The 18,318-nt window shown below is 42.6% G+C and overlaps 1 protein-coding gene across 1 annotated transcript in view; it reads right to left on the minus strand.

Annotated features, from left to right (window-relative positions):
- The window catches only part of tmem184a (transmembrane protein 184a), a 78,131-nt gene that overhangs the window by 8,289 nt on the left and 51,524 nt on the right, over positions 1 to 18,318 (minus strand). Inside the window, exons 3-6 of the mRNA XM_084328404.1 lie at positions 16,321 to 16,486; positions 12,152 to 12,242; positions 5,646 to 5,721; positions 448 to 539 (exon numbers count right to left, since the gene is read on the minus strand). Of these exons, the coding sequence (XP_084184530.1) occupies positions 448 to 539; positions 5,646 to 5,721; positions 12,152 to 12,242; positions 16,321 to 16,486 (425 nt within the window). The remainder of the gene's footprint in view (positions 1 to 447; positions 540 to 5,645; positions 5,722 to 12,151; positions 12,243 to 16,320; positions 16,487 to 18,318) is intronic.

Here is an 18,318-nt window from a genome sequence, read left to right on the forward strand (position 1 = left end):
AATAGAACGGACATAAAAAATACAGACATGAGCGAGCATAGCAAGGTATGGCAAATCACAGTGTTTCACATTAGGATCTAGCATCCTAATAGGCTCTCTATTCAGTAATACAAATAATCACAGTGTTTCACATTTGGATCTAGCAAATAATAAAAATAGTTTAAAATGATTCAGTTTAAAAATAGTCATCAGTAAGAAGTAAAAAGTGCAATAACCGACACATGAATTTGATAGGCAGTGTATAAGAGTAGGCAGGGTAAGAATAGTGCAGGTAAATACAAGTTGTGTCAGGATATCCCTGATGTTTCCTCTTGCCACTAGGTGGTAGCAGATATCTATCAGTGAAATGCCTGAGCAAAGAGATAGGTTTTACATGAAGAGTGAATGGAAGGAGAGTGAAGGTAAGAGAAGGAGAGGGGGGGGGGGGGGGGAGGAGGTGGTGCTCACTTGAAGTCTCCGTCGTGGTATTTTCCAAAGGCCTGCAGCAGGATGGTGATGACAGACATGATGGGTTTGACCACACAGAACTGCAGCGTTGCCTGGACAACACACACACACACACACACACACAGAGAGATACACAGAGATACACAGACACACACACACACACACACACACACACACACACAGAGAGATACACAAACACACACACTAGGTCATAAACAAGGACTTTGGTAGTGGATTCACACACCTCATCAGATGTGAATGACCCGCTATGACAGACTGCTGGCAGACACACAGTCATGTTGAGTAACAAGTGTTTAAGATAAGACAAGATATTCCTTTATTGATCCTCTTGGGGGAAACCTGGGCGTCATAGCAGCGTGGGGGGGGGGGGAGGGAGGTACAGGTACGGGGAGGGGGGGGGGGGGGGGTACAGGTACGGGGAGGGGGGGGGGGGGGGTACAGGTACAGTGCAGGGTACGTACAGGTAATGACACATAAGTATAGGCAATAAAACTACAGTAAAGATAAAAAAAATAAGCAGTGAAAACAATATAGCATAATCATTTTTGATCCACTTTTTCTCCCATTTTCTATATTTTCTCCCATCCCAATTTCGTATCATCCAATTCAACCCTCCCCTGTCACGGACGCTGTTTCTTGCCTCCCACAAGCCGGCTGCAATGTGGACTAAGTCATACATAGCACAAGTCCCCTCCGGTACTCGAGGTAACAGCAGTCGCATCTTTTCACCTGCGCAGCTGGATCTCTCAGTGGCGAGGAGTAACGCGTGGGAGGCTCACGCTGCCCCCGACACTTCCTGATTCTACTGCGCAGGCGCACCAACCGACCTGTAGGAGTCGCTGTCCACAACGCCCGATCCCCACCCATCAGTTTCCCACCCCCTAATACGGCCAATGTGTATTAGTATGAACGACCAGCTAAACTGAAAGCAATGTGGAGCGCTGGGCTCGAACAGGCAAGCCCAGCGTCTCAACATTCGTGGCGAGCGCCTTGCCCACTACGCCACGTAGCCGCCCTACAATATAGCATAATCATAAACATTTTAATAAAACATTTATCATAAATGATGTAGCCTGTCTGCATCCGCTCGGCGCTCCATCAAGACGTCACCATCACTTTCGTACCAACCGTGACCTTATTGGATTATTTATGTTGACGAAACTGATGAGTTATATTAAAGAAAGTTGAATTAATTTAAAAAAAAAGAGACCAATCGAATCAGATTAATCACTTTATTCAATTGAGGAGAAACATTTTATTATGATTGTCATAAAATATGACAGACATTCAAAGCTTCATTCGAATACTTCCATAGAAGCTTCGAATGTAAAAAAAAAATAAAAGACATTCGGTACAGCCCTAGTTAACGGACCAAAGGTCTTGGTATCCAAGTCAAGTGACATTTATGGAGATAGTAAGTGTGGTCTCTGCTCCATCATTTTCAGTCACATTGAACCACATTTAGTAGTTGTCCTCACCGTGTACGACAGGAGACTGACCATAGCGTCTTCATTTAGCTACACTCCAAGAAAGCTGCATGTTTATTCTACCGAATATCAAGGGCTGCCAAACAATATACGATAAAAAGAATTGTAAAATATTGATAGAATTGTCTTCAAAAAGGTTAATAGGTTAATACACTAGAATTGTAAAATGTTGATAGAATTGCCTTCAAAAGGTTAACACACTGGTACTGTAAAATATTGATAGAATTGTCTTGAAGACAATCGGGGATGCAGCCTTTGTGAATTATGCACCAAAGCTATGGAACATCCTGCCTATATGGACATTCGGGAGGCTAGATAAAGCTATGGAACACCCTACCTATATGGACATTCGGGAGGCTAGATAAAGCTATGGAACACCCTACCTATGGACATTAGGGAGGCTAGATAAAGCTATGGAACACCCTGCCTATGGACATTAGGGAGGCTAGATAAAGCTATGGAACACCCTGCCTATATGGACATTAGGGAGGCTAGATAAAGCTATGGAACATCCTGCTTTATGTTAATTGTATGTCTATTTGTATTATTATTGCACTGTAAACTAGAGCCATTTTATTGCACTATTGTCTATTTTATGTTAATTGTATGTCTATTTTTTATTATTATTGCACTGTAAATGAGAGCCATTTCATTGCACTGCTTTTATGCATCGCTTTTACCGTCTATTTCATACTCCTTTTATGCCCATATATAATTATGGTATTTTTATGCTCACTTTTGTCCATTATGTCCACATTACTGCTGTGGAGCATGTTGGGCTGGGGATTAATTATTTAATCCTTTCACAAGTACTATTGTGTACTATTAGTCTATTACACAATTTCTATTAGTTTCTTGTGCTGTTATGACGCCTGAATTTCCCCCAAGGGGATCAATAAAGGAATATCTCATCTTAAAAACAGACTCTGTATTATTAACTCTGTTGTTATATCTATCTTCTGGTTTTGTTTCTCTTCCTGCCTGGCGAGCCGATAAATAAAAGATTATTTTTCACCATCGGTTCCTGATGTTTACAGGATGAGGGGGGGGGGGGGGGGATCTCCCGTGGGTCTAGTTCCCAAAACAGTCACCCAGGCGTCGGCGACAGTGAGTTGTCGCCTCAGACCCGCCCCCCCCCGTCTGTGGCTGGAGGAGATTCACGCCTCACCACATCTGTCACTTTCCGTTTTTTTGTGCAGTCGAGTCTCAAGTTCTTCTCTTTTTTTTTTTTACAACAGTGTTTCTCACAAAACTCTCATTCAGTATTTATTCATAACCACTACTCCCCCCCCCCATTTTTTTTTAAAGTAAGGTTTATTTTAAACCCGTGTTTTGTTGCCCTTTTAAAAACAGCACAGTGAAATGTTTTTGACAGCTATGTGCTATAATTTTGCAATGTAGTCCAAAAAATTGAACTGACTGACTCCACGTATCTACTAGTTTTTACTATGTGCACTGAGGACTGCAGCACTCAAGTTCACCACTAAGGGGCAGTAACATCGTTACTGACCCCTGGCTGCCAGAGGTGTTCCCTTCCCTTCCTGGTTTGTTGTTTGTTTGTTGTTCACAACTTGCAAGTCACTTTGGATAAAAGTGTTCAGCTAAATGACTAAATGTAAAGTGTAATGTATATTTAAAGGTTTTTGTTTGCCCTCTCTGTCCTTGATTAGCCCACACTATCGGTAAGAGAGTGACTATTGACAGCTAGTAAGCATCGAGATGTATGCGGCACTAATGTCACACATACTGTAGACTGATGTAAGCTAAGCATTGTAAGATATAAGCTACATTACAACAAAGAAAACAAGCTTCCTGGGGAACTGTTCCACTGAGGATGTAGGTAGCTTCCTGGGGAACTGTTCCACTGGTGTAGGTAGCTTCCTAGGGAACTGTTCCACTGGTGTAGGTAGCTTCCTAGGGAACTGTTCCACTGGTGTAGGTAGCTTCCTAGGGAACTGTTCCACTGAGGATGTAGGTAGCTTCCTAGGGAACTGTTCCACTGAGGATGTAGGTAGCTTCCTGGGGAACTGTTCCACTGGTGTAGGTAGCTTCCTAGGGAACTGTTCCACTGAGGATGTAGGTAGCTTCCTAGGGAACTGTTCCACTGAGGATGTAGGTAGCTTCCTGGGGAACTGTTCCACTGAGGATGTAGGTAGCTTCCTAGGGATGGTATTGTTCCCCTGATGATGTAGGTAGCTTCCTAGGGAACTGTTCCACTGAGGATGTAGGTAGCTTCCTAGGGATGGTATTGTTCCCCTGAGGATGTAGGTAGCTTCCTAGGGAACTGTTCCACTGAGGATGTAGGTAGCTTCCTAGGGAACTGTTCCACTGAGGATGTAGGTAGCTTCCTAGGGAACTGTTCCACTGAGGATGTAGGTAGCTTCCTATGGAACTGTTCCACTGAGGATGTAGGTAGCTTCCTAGGGAACTGTTCCACTGAGGATGTAGGTAGCTTCCTAGGGAACTGTTCCACTGAGGATGTAGGTAGCTTCCTGGGGAACTGTTCCACTGAGGATGTAGGTAGCTTCCTAGGGAACTGTTCCACTGAGGATGTAGGTAGCTTCCTGGGGAACTGTTCCACTGAGGATGTAGGTAGCTTCCTAGGGAACTGTTCCACTGAGGATGTAGGTAGCTTCCCGGGGAACTGTTCCACTGCGGATGTAGGTAGCTTCCTAGGGATGGTATTGTTCCCCTGAGGATGTAGGTAGCTTCCTAGGGAACTGTTCCACTGAGGATGTAGGTAGCTTCCTAGGGAACTGTTCCACTGAGGATGTAGGTAGCTTCCTAGGGAACTGTTCCACTGAGGATGTAGGTAGCTTCCTAGGGAACTGTTCCACTGAGGATGTAGGTAGCTTCCTAGGGAACTGTTCCACTGAGGATGTAGGTAGCTTCCTAGGGAACTGTTCCACTGAGGATGTAGGTAGCTTCCTAGGGAACTGTTCCACTGAGGATGTAGGTAGCTTCCTAGGGAACTGTTCCACTGAGGATGTAGGTAGCTTCCTGGGGAACTGTTCCACTGAGGATGTAGGTAGCTTCCTGGGGAACTGTTCCACTGAGGATGTAGGTAGCTTGGGAATACAATACCTTTCATTTTATGTACGCGTTATTCTAAATCGCGCACGTGGTCTCGAGACCGGTCCCTTCGCCAGATAAAAAGAAACACACCCCTGCTTGATCATTTCCCACGAGGGCCACCAGAGGGAGCAGTAGGGTTGCGTTGTGAAAGCACTTCCACATCGTCGCAGACGTCGTCCTGTCAAAGAGGACGCAAAGTGTTTATCACTCGCTTGTTCGTTTCATCAGCTCTTCTCGGCTGTGGAGACACACCTCGTGTCGGATCCAATCTCCATCAGGGGGCTCGGAGAGGGAGCTTGGTGCCACCGTGCCGCGCCCCCGGAGCCCCGCGAGCTGACAGCTCATATTATTTATCTGTGTTTATCACCACGCCAGCGCCACCCCCCCCCCCCCCCCCCGCGCTCAAGATTGCTTTTGTTTTGCTTCGTTCCTTTATTTCTTTATTTTAAATCCAGCGAATGTTATATCCTTGAGAAAGTTAGACAGCCAATTATTACAGCTGTCATATCGGGGGAACAGTCCCCGCGGAGGGGTGAGAGACAAGAGGGCTCGCCGTGCGATGGGTGAAGTATCTCTCGCGTGTGAGATGAAAGAAAGGGGGAAATTGAAACTCACCTGTTTACAGAATCTCAAGAAGCCAATGGAGTAGCTGGTTCCCGCCAGACAGCAGGTTCCATACAGGCAACTGGACCTGTGAGGAGAACAGAACATGAGGTGCCGGGCAGTAGATTTATATTCATATTCATTAAATAATAGATAATAATTATATAATAATTACATTGATTTTTTTAATATCGCCTGTATGCCTCCACCAACCAGTTGAAATCCCCAACTGGTTAACAGTGGTTCTTACTAGACCATGTGTATAGCAACAAAACAACAGTGGCGACAGTGGTTCAGGAGGTAGAGCAGTCGTCTGGTAATCCGGAAGGTTCCCGGTTCGATTCCTGCTCCTCCCGGGCAGTGTGTCGAAGTGTCCTTGAGCAAGACAATTATTAACCCCTGATTGCTCCCGATGAGCAGGTCGGCACCTTGCATGGTCGCACCTAGTGATGCACCGATGTGAAAATTGTGGCCGATACCGATATTAATATTGCTGTTCTGGCCGATACCGATATTTACCGATGTCGATATCTCTGTATAGAAAACACTTTTTTATGATAATCAAATAAAGAGCTATTTTCCAAAACGCATTTTTTTTCTTTTTTTGTAACTTATTTTCAGAAATGACTGATATTTTGAAACTATTTAAGGCCAAAACATAAACATTTAAAAAAAAAAAAAGATAAAAAAATAAAATAAAAAAAGAGTAAAAAGAATTAAATGCATTTATTTTTATTTTTATATTGGTCCATATCGGTGAATGTGTGAGTGAACGGGTAAAAATGTGAGGAACAAATTGTAAAGCGCTTTGGATAACAGCGGTTATATAAATGCACCTTTTACCCAAGTTCTATGAACAAAGTGACTCAACTCAACCATCACCTGCCTTCAATGAGCTCATGACCCCTCTCCTTCCCTTCACTCTTGATATGGCCTCTCCAGTCTTTCAGCCCTGGCTCTTAGTCAAGTATTATTTGAATACTTATATATATATATACAGTATATATATTATTCGTTTGTCTTGCCTCAGCTTTGTCTGCTGTATGTAACCTCAAGGTTTGCTCTGAACAGGGTGCATCTGCATTTAGCTGCGATGATGCCCCTCTAGCTCATGGAATGAACTCCAACGGTCCTTAAAGCTTCTGTTGCAGAGTTTAAAACCTTGATCGTTATTGTAACACGACAAGTGACAACTGAAACGCCGCTGAGAGGAGGGCGTGGGCACTGGGCAGGGACATCTGTCCGACACGCGGGTCCAATGAATGAGCCCGCGAGTCCGTAGCTGCAGCTCAAGGGTGTTTATTGTAGCCTTCGGTTCCACGCTCTCGCAGACGGTGTAGCTCAATAAATTAGAATATCGTGGAAAAGTTATTTTATTTCAGTAATTCAATTCAAAAAGCAAAACTCTCATAGATTATAGATTCATTATTACACACAGAGTGAAATATTTCAAGCCTTTATTCGTTTTTAATTTAGATGATTATGGCTTACAGCCCAAATTTCAGTATCTAAGAAAGTTTGAATATTACATAAATAAAAAATAAAAAAATAAAAATAATAAAAATGTATATAGAAATGTCGGCCTTCTGAAAAGTATGCTCATGTGTGTTCAGTCAGTACTTGGTCGGGGCTCCTTTTGCACAAATTACTGCATCAATACAGCGAAATATATTGACTTTTCCACGATATTTTTTTTTTTATTGATCTTTTTCCCCCTCCATTTTCCTCCGATTTTCTCCCATCCCAATGTTAGTCGTATGCCAATTCCCAATCCCCTTCCTGGTCGCTGCACACTTACCCCCCACAGTCGGTCTGGGAGAGTGGAGGCTATCACGTGCTTCCTCCGACACACGTCCAGCCAATCACCGCTTCTTTTCACCTGGCAGCGCGGACTCTCACTGAGAGGGCGTAGCGTGTGGAAGGATCACACTATCCCACTTAGATCCTATCCGCGCTTAGCAGGCGCCCCGACCGAACTGTAGGAGTCGCTGTTTACAACGACCCGGACCCACCCCGCCAGCTTCTCCCACCCTCTAATACAGCCAATTGTATTAGTGCAGACGGCCAGCCAAGCTGGTGACAACGCCGGAGCTGTGAGCTGGATTCGAACAGGCGAATCCAGCTCACAGCTCCGGGGTTGGTGACGAACGCAATCTCCGCTACGCCACCTAACCGCCCTTTTCCACGATATTCTAATTGATTGAGGCGAGCTGTACAGGGATTCCGATGGTTAAATCAGTAAACGTAGCGCGGTCAACAGAAATAGAGGCACCCTGCCAGCCTCACCCTCTCTCCGTAACAAACAAACACAGAGTGGTTCAGAGTTAGGGGTGGGAATCACCAGAGAGGCCTCACGATACGATACTATCACGGTACTTGAGTCACGATACGATAGTATTGCGGTACTAAATATATTGCGATATGCTGAGTATTGCGCTATTAATATTGCGCTATATTGCGATTTATTGCCTTTTTTCAACTGCAAAGTAAAACTTTGTCAACATGTTTTATCTAATAAAATAAAGTGTTCAGTCTGTTCGTCTCACTTCAATCATTTTTATTGCAGAACAACACGGTATTTTCTCAAGCAGACGGATGTCAACACTGTCATCTGTGTTGCATGTACCTGACAAACTGAACTGTTTGTATTACAGTCATATTCCAACTTAACTGAATGCACATGTGTGTGTGTGTGGACTACTGTACTATTACATGTATTGAAATGAACAATGCAACTTCCTTATACAAAAGAAAAAAAGAATACTTAATAAATAATTAAATATCGATACTTGGCGTCCCTGTATCGATACAGTATCGCAATATCGCAAAGTATCGCGATACTACTAGGTATCGATTCCCCCCCCCCACCACTAGCTCCGAGGCACAGGTGATATTAATGACCCTTCTTCCCCGGTGACACACCCACACCTCCAGACAGACACACCCACACCTCCAGACAGACACACCCACACCTCCAGACAGACACACCCACACCTCCAGACAGACACACCCACACCTCCAGACAGACACACCCACACCTCCAGACAGACACACCCACACCTCCAGACAGACACGCCCACACCTCCAGACAGACACGCCCACTACCACTGGTGACAAAGTGACATTACACCTCCCTGCTCCGACAGTTATCCTTGCTCTTTGCCTCGCCTTGTTATATGATTTTATATGCGGTGTGATTTTATACGCTTCTTTTCTTTGCGTATTTCTGTACGTACACTCGACGTGACTGTAAATGAGGGGGGGAAATATATATATATATATTGGTTTTGCCAATTATTAAGACCCCTACGCTCTGCATCTTCTGGCCGCCTCAGACCTACTCCTATCCAAGCTCCGGGAGGGTCATCAAAGAGAAGTCGCCTATTCTCAGTCCTTGCCCCACAATGGTGGAATGAACTACCCACCCCAGTTAGGACAGCCGAATCACGTCCAATCTTTCGCCGTCGACTAAAGACGCACTTCTTCAACCATTATCTGAATAAAAAAAAAAAAAACAATAAAAAAAAATATCTAACCCTAACCAACCTTACTGTCATGCACTTGTCCTAATAAACTAACCTACACTGTAGCACTCAACACTTTGATGAACATTGTTACTCAGCTGATAGAGTCGTGCCCTTCCTGATGGCTTGTCGTACAGAACTTGTAAGTCGCTTTGGATAAAAGCGTCAGCTAAATGACTAAATGTAAATGTAAATGTAAATGTAAAGTAGGGATGTATAATCTCGGCCCACATCATTTTTGCTCATAATGTGACTCGGATCTGCTTCTTTCACGACAGTGTGAACACAACACAAATCACATGGAATCTGGATCTTTTCTATTCTGATTCGGGCCACGTTCACAATGTGGTGCTAAATCAGATACAGGTCTGATTTCTTTTAGGAAGACTTTTACGTCACTCTAGAATCTTGACGTTTGTCACAATTTCTTATCTTCTTTATTGTTCATGTGCGCATGCGGGTCAGTTCAGGAGCAGTGACCAGTTCACACTGGAATCTGATATTGGGCCACATTTATAAATAAAATAAAAAATTATTATTATTATTTTTAAAAACAGCCAAAGAAAAATAAATCTGATCTGAGCAATAAATCAGAATCGAGCACTAAGTGTGAACGCAGCCTAAGTGGCAGGACTTCAACAGGGGTTTTCTCAGTGCCGTACGATGTGGAGCACGAGACCCAGTGGTAGTCAAGAGTACGAGCCTGTACCACAAGGCCACCTCGGTCAAAAACACTTACGTACAATCAAATAAGACGTCCGATGGGATCGCAGGGAGCTTAAGTGGATTGATTTGGTCTCGGAATACATCAGAGAATGTCCGTTTCCTTTGCGGCCCTCAGCAGGGGTTGAGTCCTGCGTGGCCCGTTGGAAACATGCTAAAGAATCTGTCACGAGTGGGAAAAGCATTTCCCCCCTCCCCCCTTTTTCAATTAAAAAAAAAGTGCCCATTGGGGATGGAACCATCTCTCCATCCGATTGTTTTCCGGCTTTAAAATACGTCTGAAAGTGTAGCTGTGTCGTAGTCAGTGACTTGTGGCGGTCGTGCCGTTTGCTTTGAATAATGGAAGAGATTCAGAAGACAACCATCCCACCTGCTTACATACTTTACTCTACCATGAGACTTATGATGACCACTTAGACTTTAGTCTACCATGAGACTTATGACCACTTAGCCTTTAGTCTACCATGAGACTTATGACCACTTAGACTTTAGTGTACCATGAGACTTATGACCACTTAGACTTTAGTCTACCATGAGACTTATGACCACTTAGCCTTTAGTCTACCATGAGACTTATGACCACTTAGACTTTAGTCTACCATGAGACTTATGACCACTTAGATTTTAGTCTACCATGTAGTGTTGTCAAAAATATCGATTTTTCGATACATCGATTCTGAATATTTAAAACAGTTTCAATACTCATTTTCCCAGCAATATCGATATTTAATTATTCATAAAAAATTCAAAAAAAATTATAAGGAAGTTGCATTGTTTATTTCAATACCTGACATTAGTACAGTAGTCCACACACACACACACACACACACACACACGTGCATTCAGTTAAGTTGGAATATGACTGTAATACAAACAGTTCAGGTTGTCAGGTACATGCAACACAGATTACTTGTTTACTTAATTTCTAAGATTATATCATTTAGCGGTAGTTATTTTTAAATGTGTGATCTAAAGATAAACAAAGGGTTTTAAAAGTGTTATATTTATCTTCTCTTATAGTACCAGAGAGAAGCTGAGGAGAATCAACCAGCAACAAAAGCAAAATGTATTAAAAAAATATATATATATATTTTTTTTTCGTCTTTTTTTTCACATTTTAAGGTTGAACCTTTTTCCCTGTGGTATCGAAAATGGTATAGAATATCGATACTTTTCAAGGTATCGTATCGAAGTTCGAAATTCCAGTATCGTGACAACACTACCACCATGAGACTTATGACCACTTACAGACTTTAGACGTGACAGTAAACGAGAGAAACCTCAAGTCACCTTTAGAGTTTAAATAATACGGTTTGAAAGATGATGATAGTAACGGTCCAACAGATATCATTTAAAGTTGGCCTACTTTCTCGAAAAGCCTTTTGAAAAAGTTGGAAACTCGATCCTTTAGAGCCCCCGCTATCTTCTGTACAGGAAACAGGCGTCATGAAGGGCAGAACATCTTCCAGCCAGCGGCTACAGCCGGCTCTTTTGTGTGAGCAGGATGAATACAGCGACAGACCTTAACTTTCCATCAGCCTCGTTTCCTCCGATGGGTTCAGATTTTTTAATCCTTCAAATTGAATGGAACAAGTGTCGCAAAGCAGAGGGTGAACGGTAAATGGCTGCATTTATATAACAGCTTTTTATCCAAAGCGCTTTACAATTTGTTCCTCACATTTTTACCCGTTCACTCACACATTCACACACCGAAGGCGGAGGCGACCAAGCAGCAAGATGCCAACCTGCTCACCGAGACAAGGACACTTCGCTCAAGGACACTTCGACACAATGCCAGGGAGGAGTGGAAATCGAACCGGGAACCTTCAGATTACCAGACGACCGCTCTAACCTCCTGAGCCACTGTCGCCCCGTGGGAGGGAGGTGGCTTATTAAAAAAATAAATGAATCTATGGGAATATTAAAAACAGAAAATTGCATTTTTGTGATGGGACTCTTTTATTTTGTCATTTGCCATAAGGCCCGTTGAAATAGAGAGACACGCGTGGCTCATTCATAAATCTATTACATAAATCCCATTACATGAAAGGGCCGCCGCTTCCTTAAAGTTTGCCGTACGACGTTGACCTTTGATGCTAATGTCCGCAGGCCCGGAGGCGGCTGGGGATTGGTTGGATGGAGGGCCGGGGGTTAAAGGGGAGGGGCAATAAATAGCAAAACAGAAGCAAAAAAAAAAGAGAAGCCACTGACTCGAAGATGAATGCTTCATTTGTTTTTTTCCAGAGATTATTTAGAACGAGAGCAACTCACTGAATGCTCTTCCCTCGGATCTCCGACATGATTGCACTCTCTCCGCCCAGATACTCAAAGGACAGGCTCAGGAAGTTGTAAATGACAAATGCTGTGAGAGAGAGATGGGGAGAGAGAGAGAGAGAGAGAGAGGGGTGGGAGAGAGGGAGAGAGAGAGAGAGATGGGTTACACCACTTAATTGTGTTTCAGCATGATTTACAGTAACAATAACTACTGTAAACATATGTTTCCCATGTCAATAAAGCCCCTTTGGAGAGAGAGGGAAGAGAATGATAGAGAGGGGAGAAGGAGAGAGAGGAGAGGGATAGAGAGGAGAAAGAGAGAAGAGAAAGAGAGAGAAGAGAAAGGGAAGACAGAAACAGAGGAAAGAGAAATAGAGTTAATAGACAGAAACAGAGAGAGGGAAGAGAGAAAGACGGAAACAGAGAGAGAGAGAGAAACAGAGAGAGAGAAGAGAAAGACAAAAACAGATAGAGAGAGAAGAGAAAGAGAGAAGAGAAAGACAGACAGACAGAGAAACAGAGAGAGAAGAGAAGAGAACGAGACAGAAACAGAGAAGAGAACGAGACAGAAACAGAGGAGAGAGACAGAGAGAGAGAGAGAGATGAAAGAGAAAGAGACAGAAACTGAAAGAGAGAGAAGAATTACATCACTATGGTGTTTTGGCACGATTTACACAACAATAACTTAATTAGCCAATTAAATATTTTTTGATAAAAAGAAGAAAAAAAATAGAAAAAGTTCCACTGTTTGACCCTATAGAAATATCTAAGCCTCAGATCCAACAATTCCATCCCTCTGTAAGAGGCTTCCGAGGGATCTCTGTCCTGAAAATCCCTCCCCGAGCCTTTGTTGCTATTTGAGGAGGGCTTAACCAAAGCTGTAAGTGGAGTCCACTGAGGAGAGGGTCAGTGTCGCCTTACATGTGGCCGCCGGGGGAATTACACAGATAACATAATAATATAATATAATATTCCACAGATAATATAATATTCCACAGATAATGTAATAATATTCCACATATAATATAATATACAGATATCAAGGACCACAATGGAAATAAGTCTGTGACTTTTTTGTGCTATCCTTGATAATTTTACTAGGATGCATGACTTGTTGTAACATGTGATGTATTTTAATAATTGTCAAATAAACTAAACTAAAAGATAATATAACATTCCACAAATATAACATTCCACAGATAATATAATATTCGTGTTAACATAATATTCCACAGATAATATAATATTCCTCAGATAATATAATATTCCTCAGATAATATAATATTCCTCAGATAATATTCCACAGATATAATATTCCACAGGTAATATAACATTCCACAGATAATAAAATATTCCACAGATAATAAAATATTCCACAGATAATAAAATATTCCACAGATAATAAAATATTCCACAGATAATAAAATATTCCACAGATAATATAATATTCCACATATAATATAATCATCAGTACTATAATTTTACTCATATTTTACTATAATTGTAAATGCCTATATGTATGTCTTTCTACTATTACCCTGCCCATACCTGTACCTTCCCTCCCCCCTCCCCCATGCTGCTATGACGCCTGAATTTCACCAAGGGATAAATAAAGGAATATCTTATCTTATCTTATCTTATATTGCCGATACATGGAAGGCCAGCACCATGCCGTTTTTTAGGAACAATTAACATTTTCCTCTAAACTGGACATTTAAATCTAATGAATAATACATTTGTGAAATACTCAAAAGTATTACAGTTCACTCTCAAATTACACGTAACCCAGTTTAAGAATGATTCACCTCTGGCACTGCTTAAGTCATTTCTTATTGCTTCAGTACATGACGAGTCGGGGGGGCTGCAATCTGCAAAGTGCAATCTACCGGAAATGAATTATTTGAATGTGAGGGCTGCGAGGAAAAAATCAAAACGTTCCATTACACTCGAAGGGAAAAGCACAACTTTCTTAATTAAGGAAAAGGGTTTGAATAAAATTATCCCCTTTATCCTCCCGTCTTCCCCGTTACCTTGAAGAAGACGAGGCTAGAATCAGTCCCTGACAGAGAGCTGCTCAACCTGCACCCCCCGCCCCTCCAACCTGCACCCCCCCCCAGCCCAACAACACCTCCAGACAATGTGCAACAGAGACGGACAACAATGGGGGAGGAACGAGTTGGGTAAGTTCTTACTTCCAGCCTTCCACCCTGAGGACCAGACGGGTGGGTGCAGGCTCTCCTCCACCTCCTCCTCGTATTACCTCTACTCCTCCCAAACAGGGAGCAACGGTTAGGTAGAATAGATGGTATATACGTTGTGTATTATGTTTAGTCTATAGTTTAGTTTATAGTTTATTAGGGCTGACCCCGATTAGTCGACTAATCGATCGAAAGGAGCCGTAGTCGACTGCCAACCTCTTAGTAGAATAAAAAATATATATATTGTAATCTTTTTTTTTTATCCACTTTTTCTCCTCTTTTTATATTTTTTTCTCCCATCCCAATTCCGTTGTGCCAATTCTCCCCTCCCCTGTCTTGAACGTTGCTCGCATATGTCCCCCACTGGCCGGTTGTAGGGAGGATAGAAGCCTTGCATCACGTGTCCCCTCTGGTACACGAGGAGGCAGCCTGTCACATCTTTTCACCTGCCAGCGCGGACTCTCATTGGCGAGGTGTAACGTGTGGGAGGCTCACACTACCCCCGCCACTTCATGTCTCTGCTGTGCAGGCGTCCCCCAACCGACCTGTAGGAGTCGCTGTCCACAACGTCCAGATTACCACCCATCGACTTCCACCCGCTAACTCTGCCAATTGAGTTAGTATGACGGCTGGCCCGACAGCCGGAGTCGAACCCGGTGTCTCTTGCGTTGGTGACGAGCACAATGTCCGCTGCACCACCCAGCCGCCATTATATATTGTAATCTTTTGAATTTCTTTTATTCTTTCCAAAAGCAAAGAGGTCTAGAAGCATGGATAACGCTAATGGCGCACATACCAGTGGACCAATTACATGCTTTCGCAGAGAACAAGAAGCCTTCAGTCGACTCCTTCAGACATTAACAATTTCAATGCCAACAACGAGATATCTCGTTTGTTCATGCCGACCGTTCATTGCCAACGACGAGAGTTGAATTCATATTCAATCTAGCCTCACGTTAGTGCTGCAAACTCTCTCTGAGCTCCATTGGGAAAATACCGCCCCCTATCGTCTCTCCCTGTGGTACTGCACCCCTTTGGAATGGATTGAATGAAACACATGGGGGAAAAAAAATCATTTTACTTCTCAGGCAAGTCACCCGAGAGGATCGGATTCATTGCCGAGCCCCAGAACAGCGTGGAATACATATTTCCAGTACCCAGCGTTGGATCAATAAACGCGATCGATATTTGGAATGGCGATCAGGAATTGGAATAATCCTTTTGGAGAACATCTGATCTGAGGTAAGGAATGTATTTTACCAGTCTTGGGATAATCAGAGCTATTTTCACCTATATATCAGCGTGTGCCATATGTGTGTATGTGTGTGTGTGTGCTGATCAGGAAATGAGATAATCGATTTTTCAGCTCGCTTCCATAGCGTGCATAAGTACACATATACTATCGATAATCTAGCGTTTATTTGAAAATAGGCAGAAAAATTACAACGTTTTTTGTGTATTCCAGAATATTCCAGTAAAGGGCGATTATCACAGAATCTTTATATTTTCCTGAAACTTGAAAAAAAACGAGCGTTTTTCAAAATGGTATAAAACGGAAATCAACCAATTAAAAAACAATCCGTTTCGACAATGTTGACTGCAAACAAGTCATTGATAAGCGACAGCCAGATTAGACACATAATTTAAGATGTAGTTTATGCGTTCGCAAATATGAGAGCGCTATCATTGAAGTGGGTGGTGGCACGCAAGCACTAAATCGTGCGCCCCCTGCTGGCATTGAAAGTGTTAAGCACCCCCCCCCCCCCCCCCCCCCCACAGCCCAAATGGAATGATAATTATTTGTATTTGTACGGAATCAAATCGTAAACAAAGAGGCCTATTGGGATGTTAAATCCTAATGTGAAAAACTGATTTGCCTTACCTTGATGCCAGTTATAGCTTAGAGTTAGTTTGTATGATAGAATATATGTTGTGTATTATTGTTTAGTCTAAAGTTTTAGCGCTCACCTTCATAGCAGTCCCTGACGGAGTCGAAGTACACGTAGTACTGGTCGTTGCTGATGAAGAGGAGGCTGAGCCAGGAGTCGAAGGAGTAGACCGGCACGATGAAGAGGATGCGAATGATGTAGCGCTGCTCGTTGGGCACGGAGTAGCAGCGCAGGTGGGAGTAGATCTGGAACAGATAGAGTTACAGAGGTGAGAGTAGATCTAGAAGAGATAGAGTTACAGAGGTGAGAGTAGATCTGGAAGAGATAGAGTCACAGAGGTACCTAAATTGTACCTAAATTGCACCTCATCCCATTTCTGCCTTGCACTATATAGTATTGTATATTAGTACACTGCACAGTATTGTATATTATATGGTAACTCAGTTACGTCTATTCTGCATCGAACATTGTACATATGTCTAAACTGAACACTGTGACCTAATTTTTTTTACTTCTAATTTTACTATGTTATTTTATTTCATACTTATCTTGTCTTGCACAGTCTCTGGAGCGTAACAGTAAGAAGCATTTTGTATAAAAGTATTCTGTACTTCTGTATGACAACTATTAAAGAAACTTGAAACTTGAACTTGAAACTTGAAAGAGGTGAGAGTAGATCTGGAAGAGATAGAGTCACAGAGGTGAGAGTAGATCTAGAAGAGATAGAGTTACAGAGATGAGAGTAGATCTAGAAGAGATAGAGTTACAGAGGTGAGAGTAGATCTAGAAGAGATAGAGTTACAGAGGTGAGAGTAGATCTGGAAGAGATAGAGTCACAGAGGTGAGAGTAGATCTGGAAGAGATAGAGTTACAGAGGTGAGAGTAGATCTGGAAGAGATAGAGTCACAGAGGTGAGAGTAGATCTAGAAGATATAGAGTTACAGAGGTGAGAGTAGATCTGGAAGAGATAGAGTTACAGAGGTGAGAGTAGATCTAGAACAGATAGTTACAGAGGTGAGAGTAGATCTAGAAGAGATAGTTACAGAGGTGAGAGTAGATCTGGAAGAGATAGAGTTACAGAGGTGAGAGTAGATCTAGAAGAGATAGAGTTACAGAGGTGAGAGTAGATCTAGAAGAGATAGAGTTACAGAGGTGAGAGTAGATCTAGAACAGATAGAGTGGAGTCACAGAGGTGAGAGTAGATCTAGAAGAGATAGAGTGGAGTCACAGAGGTGAGAGTAGATCTGGAAGAGATAGAGTCACAGAGGTGGGAGTAGATCTAGAAGAGATAGAGTGGAGTCACAGAGGTGAGAGTAGATCTGGAAGAGATAGAGTTACAGAGGTGAGCGTAGATATAGAAGATAGAGTTACAGAGGTGAGAGTAGATCTGGAACAGATAGAGTCACAGAGGTGAGAGTAGATCTAGAAGAGATAGTTACAGAGGTGAGAGTAGATCTAGAACAGATAGAGTTACAGAGGTGAGCGTAGATCTAGAACAGATAGTTACAGAGGTGAGAGTAGATCTAGAACAGATAGAGTTACAGAGGTGAGAGTAGATCTAGAACAGATAGTTACAGAGGTGAGAGTAGATCTAGAACAGATAGTTACAGAGGTGAGAGTAGATCTAGAAGAGATAGAGTCACAGAGGTGAGAGTAGATCTGGAAGAGATAGAGTTACAGAGGTGAGAGTGGATCTAGAAGAGATAGTCACAGAGGTGAGAGTAGATCTAGAAGAGATAGAGTTACAGAGGTGAGAGTAGATCTAGAACAGATAGAGTTACAGAGGTGAGAGTAGATCTAGAAGAGATAGAGTTACAGAGGTGAGAGTAGATCTGGAAGAGATAGAGTTACAGAGGTGAGAGTGGATCTAGAAGAGATAGAGTTACAGAGGTGAGAGTAGATCTGGAAGAGATAGTCACAGAGGTGAGAGTAGATCTAGAAGAGATAGAGTTACAGAGGTGAGAGTAGATCTAGAACAGATAGAGTTACAGAGGTGAGAGTAGATCTAGAAGAGATAGAGTTACAGAGGTGAGAGTAGATCTAGAACAGATAGAGTGGAGTCACAGAGGTGAGAGTA

Source organism: Notolepis coatsorum, assembly GCF_963971535.1.
Source record: "Notolepis coatsorum genome assembly, chromosome: 14".
NCBI classification, from domain to species: Eukaryota; Metazoa; Chordata; class Actinopteri; order Aulopiformes; family Paralepididae; genus Notolepis; species Notolepis coatsorum.